Source organism: Gossypium raimondii, chromosome 7 (genome assembly GCF_025698545.1).
Source record: "Gossypium raimondii isolate GPD5lz chromosome 7, ASM2569854v1, whole genome shotgun sequence".
NCBI classification, from domain to species: Eukaryota; Viridiplantae; Streptophyta; class Magnoliopsida; order Malvales; family Malvaceae; genus Gossypium; species Gossypium raimondii.
Window position 1 is genome coordinate 19,372,223 of NC_068571.1, and position 11,428 is coordinate 19,383,650.

The 11,428-nt window shown below is 37.7% G+C and overlaps 1 protein-coding gene across 1 annotated transcript; it reads right to left on the minus strand.

The window, feature by feature from the left end:
- Window positions 1–6,747: 6,747 nt before the first annotated feature.
- On the minus strand, window positions 6,748–8,556 carry LOC105763354 (uncharacterized). The gene is made up of 3 exons (XM_052633867.1): window positions 8,055–8,556; window positions 7,437–7,961; window positions 6,748–7,115 (listed from the first exon to the last, which is right to left on the minus strand). Exons 1-3 carry the CDS (start codon window positions 8,554–8,556, stop codon window positions 6,748–6,750), a joined length of 1,395 nt encoding a protein of 464 aa, XP_052489827.1.
- Between the last annotated feature and the right edge of the window lie 2,872 nt (window positions 8,557–11,428).

Below are 11,428 nucleotides of genomic sequence, written 5' to 3' on the forward strand. Positions count from 1 at the left end.
AAGCAGTATCAAGAACGCAAGCAATATTGCCTAAGACTAACTCAAATCAAAGCTTCAGCTTATTAATGTCCCTTTTTTATTCAAAAGACAACAAAAATCTATACCTCATCAACTTCCATTGAGAGATCATTCACACTTTGCCTAAGTAATCCTTTCAATCTTCCTTTCTTGAAATCTGAAAGATCAATAACAGGAAAGATTGGAATTTTTTGCCCAGTGCATGGCCAGATTAAGAAAAACAAAAATACCCAATTAAATCAACAAAGTGAAGACAGATAAATTACAACCCGGAAAGCGGGAAAAATGAAAAAGAAAAGACCTGGTAGAGTTGAGGCTTGAGATTCGCGCTCAAGAGGTGGTGAAGCGAATTATACCCACAAATTGATCCATCTTTGAAACTTTGCTTTTCTTCTGTGCTTCCATTTTCTTTCCCAATTCCATCAGTTTTCTCCATTATCTAATTCCCTCAATTATTGCTCCGAAATCAAAACATAGAAAAAAGGTTGATGAACGTCAATGTCTGGTGTTAAGAATCGGGGTTGGCTGATGGCAAGCAGAAGATCAGGTGTCAAGGATAGGGGAAGGGGAAGGGGAAGGGAAGATCAGTGTCTAAAATTTTCCTGAAAATGTCTTACCAAATTAGAAACGGTAAGACATTTTCGAAAATTAAAGGCTTCTTTTTCCTGTGTTTGTAATTGGTTTTACGTGAGGAAAAAATTTTCAGCCAAACAAACACTGGAAAAGGCTGAAAACCTTTTCCGGAAAATGTTTTACTACAATCAAACAGACTCTAAGTCTTTTTCAGAATATTGAAAACGGAATTCAACAATCAATCAAATTACTGGACACGTTGCAGTTTTGAATAGGGTCCTCTTAAATTCTTAACGGGTAAATTACACAAACATGTAAACTATTCAATTTTGTTTTTTTTAAGGTGACACTTAAAAAATTAGTATAATAATAAATTTAACCCTCAACTTTTATATATTGCATCAATTTAGTCATAACTTTAAATAAATTAACCCTCATCATTAAAAATTATCTCAATTTAATCCTAATTCTAAAAAATTCAAAAATAAAAAACTAAAAATACATAAATATTTTAATAAATTTAATAAATTTTAAAAATATATAATACATTATATTTTATATACGATAATAAGTTAATATATTTTTTATTTATTATTTTGTTCTAACATTATACAAAGTAATTTTTTAACTACTATTTTTTCTTTATTCGAAAACCCTTAAACTCTCTACACTTCTCTCTTTAGTGTAACAAAAGAAATAAAAATAGTTCTATTAAACGTCTATTCCTCGATAATGGCACCAACAAGAAAACTTAGCTACAGTGATAACTAACTTAACTAACACTAAAAAAAACTAAAACAAGAAGAAAAGTCGCTGGGAATTTTAAAATCTACTGATAAAAAATGAAAATAAGAATCCGTAGAAAAGGAGAAAGAAAAAGCTAAGAGGAAACCTAAATAAAACTAAGCCTATACTAAGGTAATGTGACATTTTTTTCTCTCTCAGCCAAATTTTGACTTATATAGCAGCTATTCTGATCGAATTCTTGTGCCCAAAATACCCTTGAACGAGCCTTTAATGATTGGTGCTTCAGGTAGACAAAGATTATCTTTTTTGTCCATTTTTTCCCTTCATGATATCGGTATCGTTGTTGACACCATTTTTTGATGGAAAACGGGGTCGACTTGGGTTTGAAAATGAAAACGAAAAAACGGGAGTCGCCACCAATCCTTTTTAATGAGGTGTGATTGGATCACCTCGAAAAGTGGTTGTTTTTAATAAACGATTTGATTTTATTAAAACAATGAGTCTGGTCCACGAAATTTAGAAAAACGGGTTCGGGAGTCGGTTACGCACGAGGAAGGATTAGCACCCTCGATACGCCCAAAATTGGTACCTAGTTGATTACTTAATGTCTTAATGTCAAAAATTAAAAAAATTTAAAGAAATTTAAAATACGATCCTTTGTCTTAGAAATGACTTGTATAAAATAGGTTGCTTATAAAAACTCCTATGATAAAAATTTAAAAAAGGATATTCAATTGTTCAAGTTAGATGAGGAAATCGTAACCCAATACGTTATGGCACAATTTCTCAACATTTCGAACATTGAACATTGCCTTGGTAGTTTTTAAGAAAATCCTCATCTCGAAAAAGCAACACGTCACATCCAATGCGTTAGGACACGACATATTGAATTCCCGATAATGAGCTTTTATTTATTTATTTAAAAAAGGAGTGACCTCGATTATTTAGATTCAACGAAGAAAATCAAAACCCAATACGTTAAGGCTCGATTCTCTCAAAGATCCCAAATATCGAGTATTACTTTTACTTTTAAAATTTTCCTTTTCAAGAATCTTAGTGAAAATGAATATAATGGATAAATAAATAAGTAAATAAATAAATGAATAAATAAATCAAGCAAATGAAATTATAAAAATGCAAGAAATGTATAGATGTACACATGTATGTATGTACATATAAATTATAAAAGGTATAAAGGTATATTTTAGACACATGTATTTTTAAAAAAATAAGTATACGTATAGACATATATATATATATATATGAATATACATACATAAGTTACAAACTATATAAATATGCACGCAGATATATATGTAAATAAAATATAACATGCAAATATATATAAATATATGAGTTATAAAACAAAAAAAATAGCTACAAGTGAATATATATTTTAAAGCATAAAAATACATATACATGTATATACTCATGGAAATGGGACATGGATATAGATATATGGATGTATAAAATATAAAATATAAAAACATATGCAAGCATATACACGTATACAAATGCATAATGAAAGTATGTGCATGTATATATAATCGTATGTGATATAGCAAATTTAAAAGCTTGAAAATGCAAATAAAACTTAATAATTTCAACAAGTAAGTAAACAAAATAATGGACAGGACTAAATCGAAAATTAAAGCAAATCTCAGGGTTAAAATCTGTAAATAAACAAAAGGGTGGCTCAGGACCGAAATGGTACACGTTGAAAAGGGGGAAGGGTTGATCAGGAGGACTAAAATGGACTAAAATGAAACACGTGAAAAATCAGGAGGCCAAATTAAAAAAAAACAAATGGGACCAAATTGAACTTAAGCGCAAAAGGGGAAGGACCACACGCGCAAATAGCCCATATAATGAAAACACGCGGATCCCCCCTGGGCCGGGTCGGATCACGCGCGGGTCATGGGGCTTAAACGGCGCCGTTTTGTGCTTAATATAAATATAAAAAAAGGCTAAAAAAAAGCTGCTTCATCATTTTTGTTAAAAAACAGAGAGAAAACTCTCTCTTTTTTTTTTCTCAGGCTCCGATTTCAGAGATGGTCCGGCCAAGGCTTCCGGCGAGTCTCCGCCGTAGATCCACCGTATGTGGCGGCCAGAGGTCCAAAATCGGACCTTTTCGGTCCCTTTTTGAAGCCTAGCGTCCCTAGGGCACGGATCTAGGGCCAAATCCCCGAAAAAACGAGCCTAAAACCTGAAGAACGAGGAGAACCGTTCGTCTCCTCTTCCTCCGGCGTGGCACAGGTAAGGCTTTTCTTTTTCTTTTATTTTTACTATGTAAAAAACGTACAAAAAGAAGAGAAAAACAAATGAAAATAGAGTTAAAAAAATAAACAGAAATGAGAGAAAATCACCTCTCAAATTTTCTTGTTTTTATTTCTTTTTGTTAATGTCTGTTTCCTTTTTTTTTTTTTACAAAAGTTGTTGGAACCCCCCTTTAAAATTACATATTGTTGGATTTTTTTATAGCCGATTGTGTCATCATTCTCCATTGCTATGATTGTCCCTTCTTTCTTCTTTGCAGGCGTTTGAAGCAGGTGGTAGTAGGTGCGGCGGTGGCATGGGCAATGGCGGCTGAAGGCAGTAGGCTAGAATCAAAGGGGCGGCGCCTAGGGTTTCAGTCTCTGAAACCCTAGGCAAATAATTTTTAGGGAAATTGGGCCTGGCTATTAGGTTTCGGGTTTGGGTGTAAATGGGTTTTGGGGTTTAACTGTTTTGGGCTGAGGGTTAATGGGTTAGTTTAATTGGTTTGGTGTATTGGTAGGGTTAATTGGGTTGTATTGGGCTTTGGGCTAAAAATTGGGCTTGTACAGCAGCCCCTCTTTGCTCGTTTTCGTGTAACGATAACAGAGCAAAGACTGAGAAAGACCAATTTTTGCCCGGTCTCGCCGAGGAAATAAGATTCGCCGTTGCGGCTTCAATCTTTAGTTGTAATATCGGGAAAGCAAGATTCGTCGTCGTAGCTTCAATCTGTGCCGCTGCATCGCCTGGAAATAAGATTCACCGTTGTGGCTTCAATCTTTTAAATTGCAATGTCGGGGAAGTGAGATTTGCTGATAAAGCTTCGATCTGTTCTGCTGCATCGTCTGGAAGTAAGATTCACCGTTGTGGCTTCGATCTTTCAAATTGTAATGTCGGGGAAGTGAGATTCGCTGTTGTAGCTTCAATCTGTTCCGCTGCATCGCCTGGAAATAAGATTCGCCGTTGTGGCTTCGATCTTTCAAATTGCAATGTCGGGGAAGTGAGATTCGCTGTTGTAGCTTCAATCTGTTCCGCTGCATCGCTAGGAAAGTAAGATTCACCGTTGTGGCTTCGATCTTTCAAATTGCAATGTTGGGGAAGTGAGATTCGCCGTTGTAGCTTCAATCTGTCCCGCTGCATCGCTAGGAAAGTAAGATTCGCCGTTGTGGCTTCAATCTTTCAAATTGCAATGTCGGGGAAGTGAGATTCGCTGTTGTAGCTTCAATCTATTCCGCTGCATCGCTAGGAAAGTAAGATTCGCCATTGTGGCTTCGATCTTTCAAATTACAATGTCGGGGAAGTGAGATTCGCTGTTGTAGCTTGAATCTGTTCTGCTGCATCGCCTGGAAATAAGATTCGCCGTTGTGGCTTCGATCTTTCAAATTGTAATGTCGGGGAAGTGAGATTCGCTGTTGTAGCTTCAATCTGTTCCGCTGCATCGCCTGGGAATAAGATTCACCGTCGTGGCTTCAATCTTTTGAGTTGCAAACCATGGTTTCTTCGTTCTGCTTCGTTGTCAGTACAGGAAGGCAATATCTGCTATCTTCATTGAACTGTTCTCTGGGGAACATGACCTGTATAATCCATTTGATGGACCTATTTATGCCTAGTGATTATGATAAAAATGAATCTAAATACCCTGGCTAAATGCGTATGTATGAATGCAAAATGATCTTTCAATGTTTGAGTTGTTATTGTCCCTTGCTCAATAAGTCCTTATTGCCAACGCGTCCGAATGATATCTTGTCCGGTTGGTAATGTTCATCTCTTACTTGGTCGGATTGCCCCCATTGTATTCTTCAAAGTTCAACTCATTGTGATTTTCAAGGTTAAGTCCATCGTAATTTGGGACATAAAATTGAAAACCATCCTCCTCCTACTGTAAATTAGGAGTACAGGATCTGAATTTCCTTGGCTACTTACACCATTTCTAGGGCGTCGCACTAAAAGTTTATGCATAATTACGAAATTTCCTTTTCCGAAGAACCTCTTCTTATCATTCGGTAATCATTGAAACCTTGTCACCAACATGGCATCTTCTCATTTTGTTCAATCCTTGTTTGGACAACAAAGTTTGAAAGGATAGCCCTGATTTAGGCTTTTTCCTTTTAGATACTTAAAATTGGTGTGTTCTAAACAACCATCATGTTTCAGGTTCCTTCATTATTTAGAAATTTCTAGAGTAATATGCAAAACTCCTTTTGCTTGAACATTCAATTTATTAATCATTATTTCAAATGTTTTTAAAAAAAGATTATCATAATGGACAAACAAAAATGTTATTGAGGACAAATCTTGAAATGAATAAATTAATCAAGATAGCAAATTTTGCTAAGATGAGATGAGAAAAGACAATGGTCAAGATGGAATTTTATTAGGAGTAAAGCTTGAGATGAATACATTAATTAAGACAACAAATTTTGTCAAGATTCAAAATGAATAAAATGACGACAGGTGCTCAAGACATCGTAGCACGAGCTTCCCTGCATAAGCTTTCTGAAAACCATTCTGAATTTGATATGTGTTTAGGGAATCTATAGGGTTTTGTTGATACCCCAAGATGTCATCTACCCTTTCCTTGTTGATTTAGGTATATTGAGACCACCACATGCCCCAAATCTTGATCAAAATTTGAGCTGCTCCGATCACCTCATGTCTACTCAAAATTTGAGCCGCCTTTTCAGGTTTTCAACTCAAATCCCCTTTAGTCTCAAGGCGCCCTTTACGGGTTTTCACCTTAGCCTCTCCCTCTCTTTTTTTTGAATGCCCTTTACGGGTTTTCACTTTTTTCCTCCTCCTTCAAGTGAAGTATTTCTTGACTGAATCTGAGTTCACAGGATTTGGCAAGTTTTTACCATCCATCTCGCTCAGGATTAAAGCTCCTCCCGAAAAGGCCTTTTTTACCACATAAGGACCTTCCCAATTTGGCATCCATTTTCCTCTAAAATCCTTTTGTAGAGGAAGAATCTTTTTCAAAACTAGGTCCCCCTCGTAAAATTCTCTGGGATGAATTCTTTTGTTATAGGCTCGCATTATTCGTTTCTGATACATCTGACCATGACGAATAGCTTTTAACCTCTTTTCTTCTACCAAGTTTAGCTGGTCATATCGAGATTGAATCCATTCAGCCTCATCCAACTTTAGTTCAGCTAATACTTAGAGAGAAGGGATTTCAACTTCTATGGGTAAAACTGATTCCATCCCATAGACTAGAGAAAACAGTGTTGCCCCAGTAGAGGTCCTAACAGAAGTACGATATGCTCGGAGAGCGAAAGGTAATTTCTTGTGCCAGTCTTTGTAGGTTTCAGTCATTTTCCCTACAATTTTCTTGATGTTTTTGTTAGCTGCCTCCACGGCACCATTCATTTTTGGATGATACGGTGACAAATTGTGGTGTCTGATCTTGAACTGACTGCAAACTTCCGCTATTAAGTTATTGTTTAAGTTCAGCGCATTATCGGATATGATCCTTTCAGGCGTCCCGTATCGACATATGATCTCTTTTTTCAGAAACTTGCTAACTGCTGACTTCGTGACATTTGCATATGAAGCAGCCTCCACCCATTTAGTGAAGTAGTCAATAACTACAAAGATAAAACGATGCCCATTAGAAGCTTTTGGAGATATTGGCCCGATAACGTCCATTCCCCACATGGAGAAAGGCCATGGAGAAACCATAACATGAAGGGGTGAAGGTGGTGCGTGCATTTTGTCACTATAAATTTGACATTTATGGCACCTTTTGGCATAATTAATGCAATCCCCTTCCATAGTGGACCAATAGTACCCAAATCTCATAATTTGTCTGGCCATCGTGAAGCCGTTGGCATGCGTTCCGCAGATACCTTCATGCACTTCTTCCAAAATTTTCTTTGCCTCGACAGTATCCACACACCTCAACAATACTTGATCTTTTCCCTTTTTATACAAAAGTTCCCCATCTAGGACATAGTTAAGGGCTAACGTCCTTAATGTCTTCTTATCATTTTCCGTCGCATGGTCAGGGTACTCACGACTTTTCACATATCGCAATATGTCGTGATACCATGGGTGATCATCCTTTTCCTCTTCATTGTCAATGTTACAACAATGGGCTGGAGCCTCATAGATGCTGATCTGGATAGGCTTCATATCCTCTAGTTTGTTCACTTTTAACATAGAAGCTAGGGTGGCCAAAGCATCTGCCATCTGGTTCTCATCTCGTGGGAGATAGCTAAAGGTGACACTATCAAATTCCTCAATCAATTCTAGAACCAATTTTCGATAGCGAACTAACTTCGGGTCTCTTGTTTCCCATTCCCCTTTGAGCTGGTAAATTACTAATCCAGAGTCCCCGTATACCTCTAGCACTTTAATTTTCCGTTCTATGGCTGCCCGGATACCCATAACGCAAGCTTCATACTCAGCCATGTTATTTGTGCAATCAAAATCCAATTTGCTAGTGAAAGGATAATAATCTTCACTAGGAGACACGAGTACTGCCCCAATTCCGTTGCCTATAGCATTTGAAGCTCCGTCAAAACTCAGCTTCCAAGGACCACCTTCTTGGAAATCTCTTTCTTCAGTTGCAACATACATCAAATCCTCATTTGGGAAATAGAAGTTCAATGGCTCATAATCTTCCAGAGCTCTACTTCCTAGGAATTCCACTATTGCGCTCCCTTTGACCGCCTTCTGGTTCACATAAACTATGCCAAATTCAGATAGAAGAATTTGCCATCGGGTCATTCTTCCATTCAGAGTGGTTGACTCCATCAAGTATTTTAGAGGGTCCAATTTAGAGATTAACCAGGTCGTATAGTGCAACATGTACTGTCTCAGTCTCCGAGTTGTCCAGATTAAGGTACAACATAATTTCTCAATTGGCGAATATCTTGTTTCGCATTCGGCGAACTTCTTACTGAGATAGTAGATTGCTCTTTCCTTTCGTCCTGATTCATCATGTTGACCAAGCACGCATCCCATGGAATTTTCAAATACTGCCAAATACAGTATGAGCGGTTTGTTTGGGCAGGGTGGTATCAGCACTGGGGCGTTGGATAAGTAATGTTTGACTTTTTCAAAAGTTTTTTTACATTCCTCATCCCATACACCTGGATTATGTTTTTTGAGGAGGTGAAATATGGGGTCTCATTTCTCGGTTAGCTGTGAGATGAACCGAGCGATATAGTTTAGCCTTCCTAGAAAACCTCGAACCTCATTTTGAGTACGCGGTGGGGTAATTCTTGTATTACTCTTACTTTGTCAGGATCAATCTCAATTCCTCTCTCACTGACCACGAACCCAAGCAATTTTCCTGATCTGACCCTAAATGTGCATTTTGCTGGATTTAGTTTTAGCTGAAATTTTCTCAACCTCATAAATAATTTCTTAAGGACCTGCACATGTTCCTTTTCTGTTTTAGATTTTTCAATCATGTCATCAACATAGACTTCTAACTCCTTATGCATCATATCATGGAACAGTGTTACCATGGCCCTCTGATACGTTGCCCCTGCATTTTTTAACCCAAATGGCATCACTTTATAACAAAAAGTCCCCCATAAGGTTATGAATGTAGTTTTCTTCATATCTTCGGGGTGGATCTTAATTTGGTTATACCCAGAGAAACCATCCATGAAAGAAAACAGTGAATGCCCTGCCGTGTTGTCTACCAAGGCGTCGATATGCGGCAAGGGAAAGTTATCTTTTGGGCTAGCCTTATTTAAATCTCTATAATCTACACACATTCGTACCTTCCCATATTTCTTAGGGACAGGTACAATATTGGCTACCCACTCAGAATATTTGACCACTTGCAGGAATCCAGCATCGAATTGCTTTTGCACCTCCTCTTTTATTTTCAATACAACATCAGGCCTCATTCTTCGGAGTTTTTGCTGAACCGGCTTGCAATCTTCCTTTATAGAAAGATGGTGAACTACAATATCCGTATTTAAGCCAGGCATGTCCTGATACGACCATGCGAAGACATCTTTGAACTCTCGAAGCAATTCAATGAGGTTTTGTTTTACTTCTTCAGCTATGCACATGCCAATCTTTACCACCTTTCCCTCTTCCAGGATCACCGTCTCTATCATCTCTTCGTGAGGTAGGATTTGTTTCCCTTCCTGCTCTACCATCCTCAACGAGTCTGGAGATAGGTTGCAATCTATGTTATCTTCAAAATCTTGAGATTCCTCTAAACACATATCTCGTTCAAAAGGGTTCTCTAAGTTCATAGTAGAGTCACTCATGTCATCGATATCTTGGAACCTGTTATAAGTACCAAAGAATGTACAGGGAATGTATGAGTTTAAGGATTCTTATTTAGTATGGCCATGAATGAAAGAATGATTTGGAATATAAGCATCCAAGATGACTATTCATACGAAAGAATGAAAAGAATTTTAAAAGAATATATACTCAAAAAGAAAATGCGAAGATATATTTCATTGAAGTCACAATGTTCAAATATAAGCCCATTTCAGTTCATAAAAGGTTTTCATTTTCTCTAGGCTTAGAACAATTAGTATGTTTTGAATATTACTCTGGAAAAGCTCTAAAAACTTCAGGCATTTCTTCTGCAGTCCAATTGTTTAAAACACTCCCAGGTTCAAAGAGATAGATGCTTGATGTACTTCCTTCTTCAGATTCTTCTTCAAATATGACATTGATGTTCAGGTTTCCTAACATTTCTTCTATGGTCTTCCTTCTTTGTGTCCTCAGTCCAGAATACATGGTTCCTCCCGATACAAAGGTCCTAGATATGTGGGGGAAAGCCATAGGTTCCCAATCAACTTCTTCTTCGTTCAAACGCGCCTTCCTCCTCTCTTGTCTTTTCTCTAACTCTTTCCTTCTTTGCTTAGCATTTGGTTTAAATCCTAAACCAAAGCGGTCATGTTTGTCCTTCACCACTGGTACCTCTATTCTTCTTTGAAGGCATCTTCCCAGTCCTCTTCCAGGCACAGCTCCTTTCCCAACTGTCATTTGTAATCCCATCTTCGTGGCTCTAAACACACTGGGCATTGGGATCCTCTTTCCCTCAATAATAGAGGTCGCATTTACGAACTCTAAGAATCGAAAGGAACATTTGATTGCCTCATCATCTGTTCCCAAATATAGTCCGTCACTGGTTACCGATGCAATGATGACTTTCTCAGCGTCGATCGTAACTAACCGGCCTTCTGTCATTAATTTCAACTTCTGGTGCAATGATGAAGGCACCGCCCCTGCTGAATGAATCCATGGTCTCCCCAGCAAGCAATTATATGAAGGCTTGATATCCATCACTAAGAAATCCACTTCGTATGTATTCAGGCCAATCAAGAGGGGTATTTCTATTCTTCCCATCACCTTCCTTTTGGTACCATCAAATGCTCTCACTATATTCTGGCATGATTTCATGTGGGCACTATCCACCGGTAACCTATTTAAGGTATATAGGGGTAAAAAATTCAAGGCTGATCCATTATCAATTAGCACTCCCGCTAATGTATACTCCCCGCAGCGGGCAGTGATATGTAATGCTTTGGTGGCTCCTCTTCCCCCCGGCAGTATTTCATCCTCATTAAAGAAAATGAAATTGTCAGCACTGATATTGTTAACCAAACGGTCCAACTTATTCACTGAGATATCGCTAGCGACATAAGTTTCATTTAACACCTTAATCAACGCATTACGATGTACCTCTGAACTTAGAAGCAATTCAAGCACCGAGATACGAGCCGGTTGCTTATGTAATTGTTCTACCACACTGTACTCGCTATGTTTTAAGAATTTTAGAAATTCTTTAGCCTCATTTACAGTTACCGGCTGATTGACACGCGGCTCAATTTTGTGAGTTTTTGCTTTTCCC

Coding starts and splice junctions, on each gene's coding strand:
- LOC105763354 (XM_052633867.1), bottom strand. CDS start 8,556: ATGGGATGCGTGCTTGGTCAACATGATGAATCAGGACGAAAGGAAAGA. Junction 7,962..8,054: donor GGCAGTACTCGTGTCTCCTA/GTGAAGATTATT, acceptor GTATCCGGGCAG/CCATAGAACGGAAAATTAAA. Junction 7,116..7,436: donor TTTGGAAGAAGTGCATGAAG/GTATCTGCGGAA, acceptor TCACGAAGTCAG/CAGTTAGCAAGTTTCTGAAA.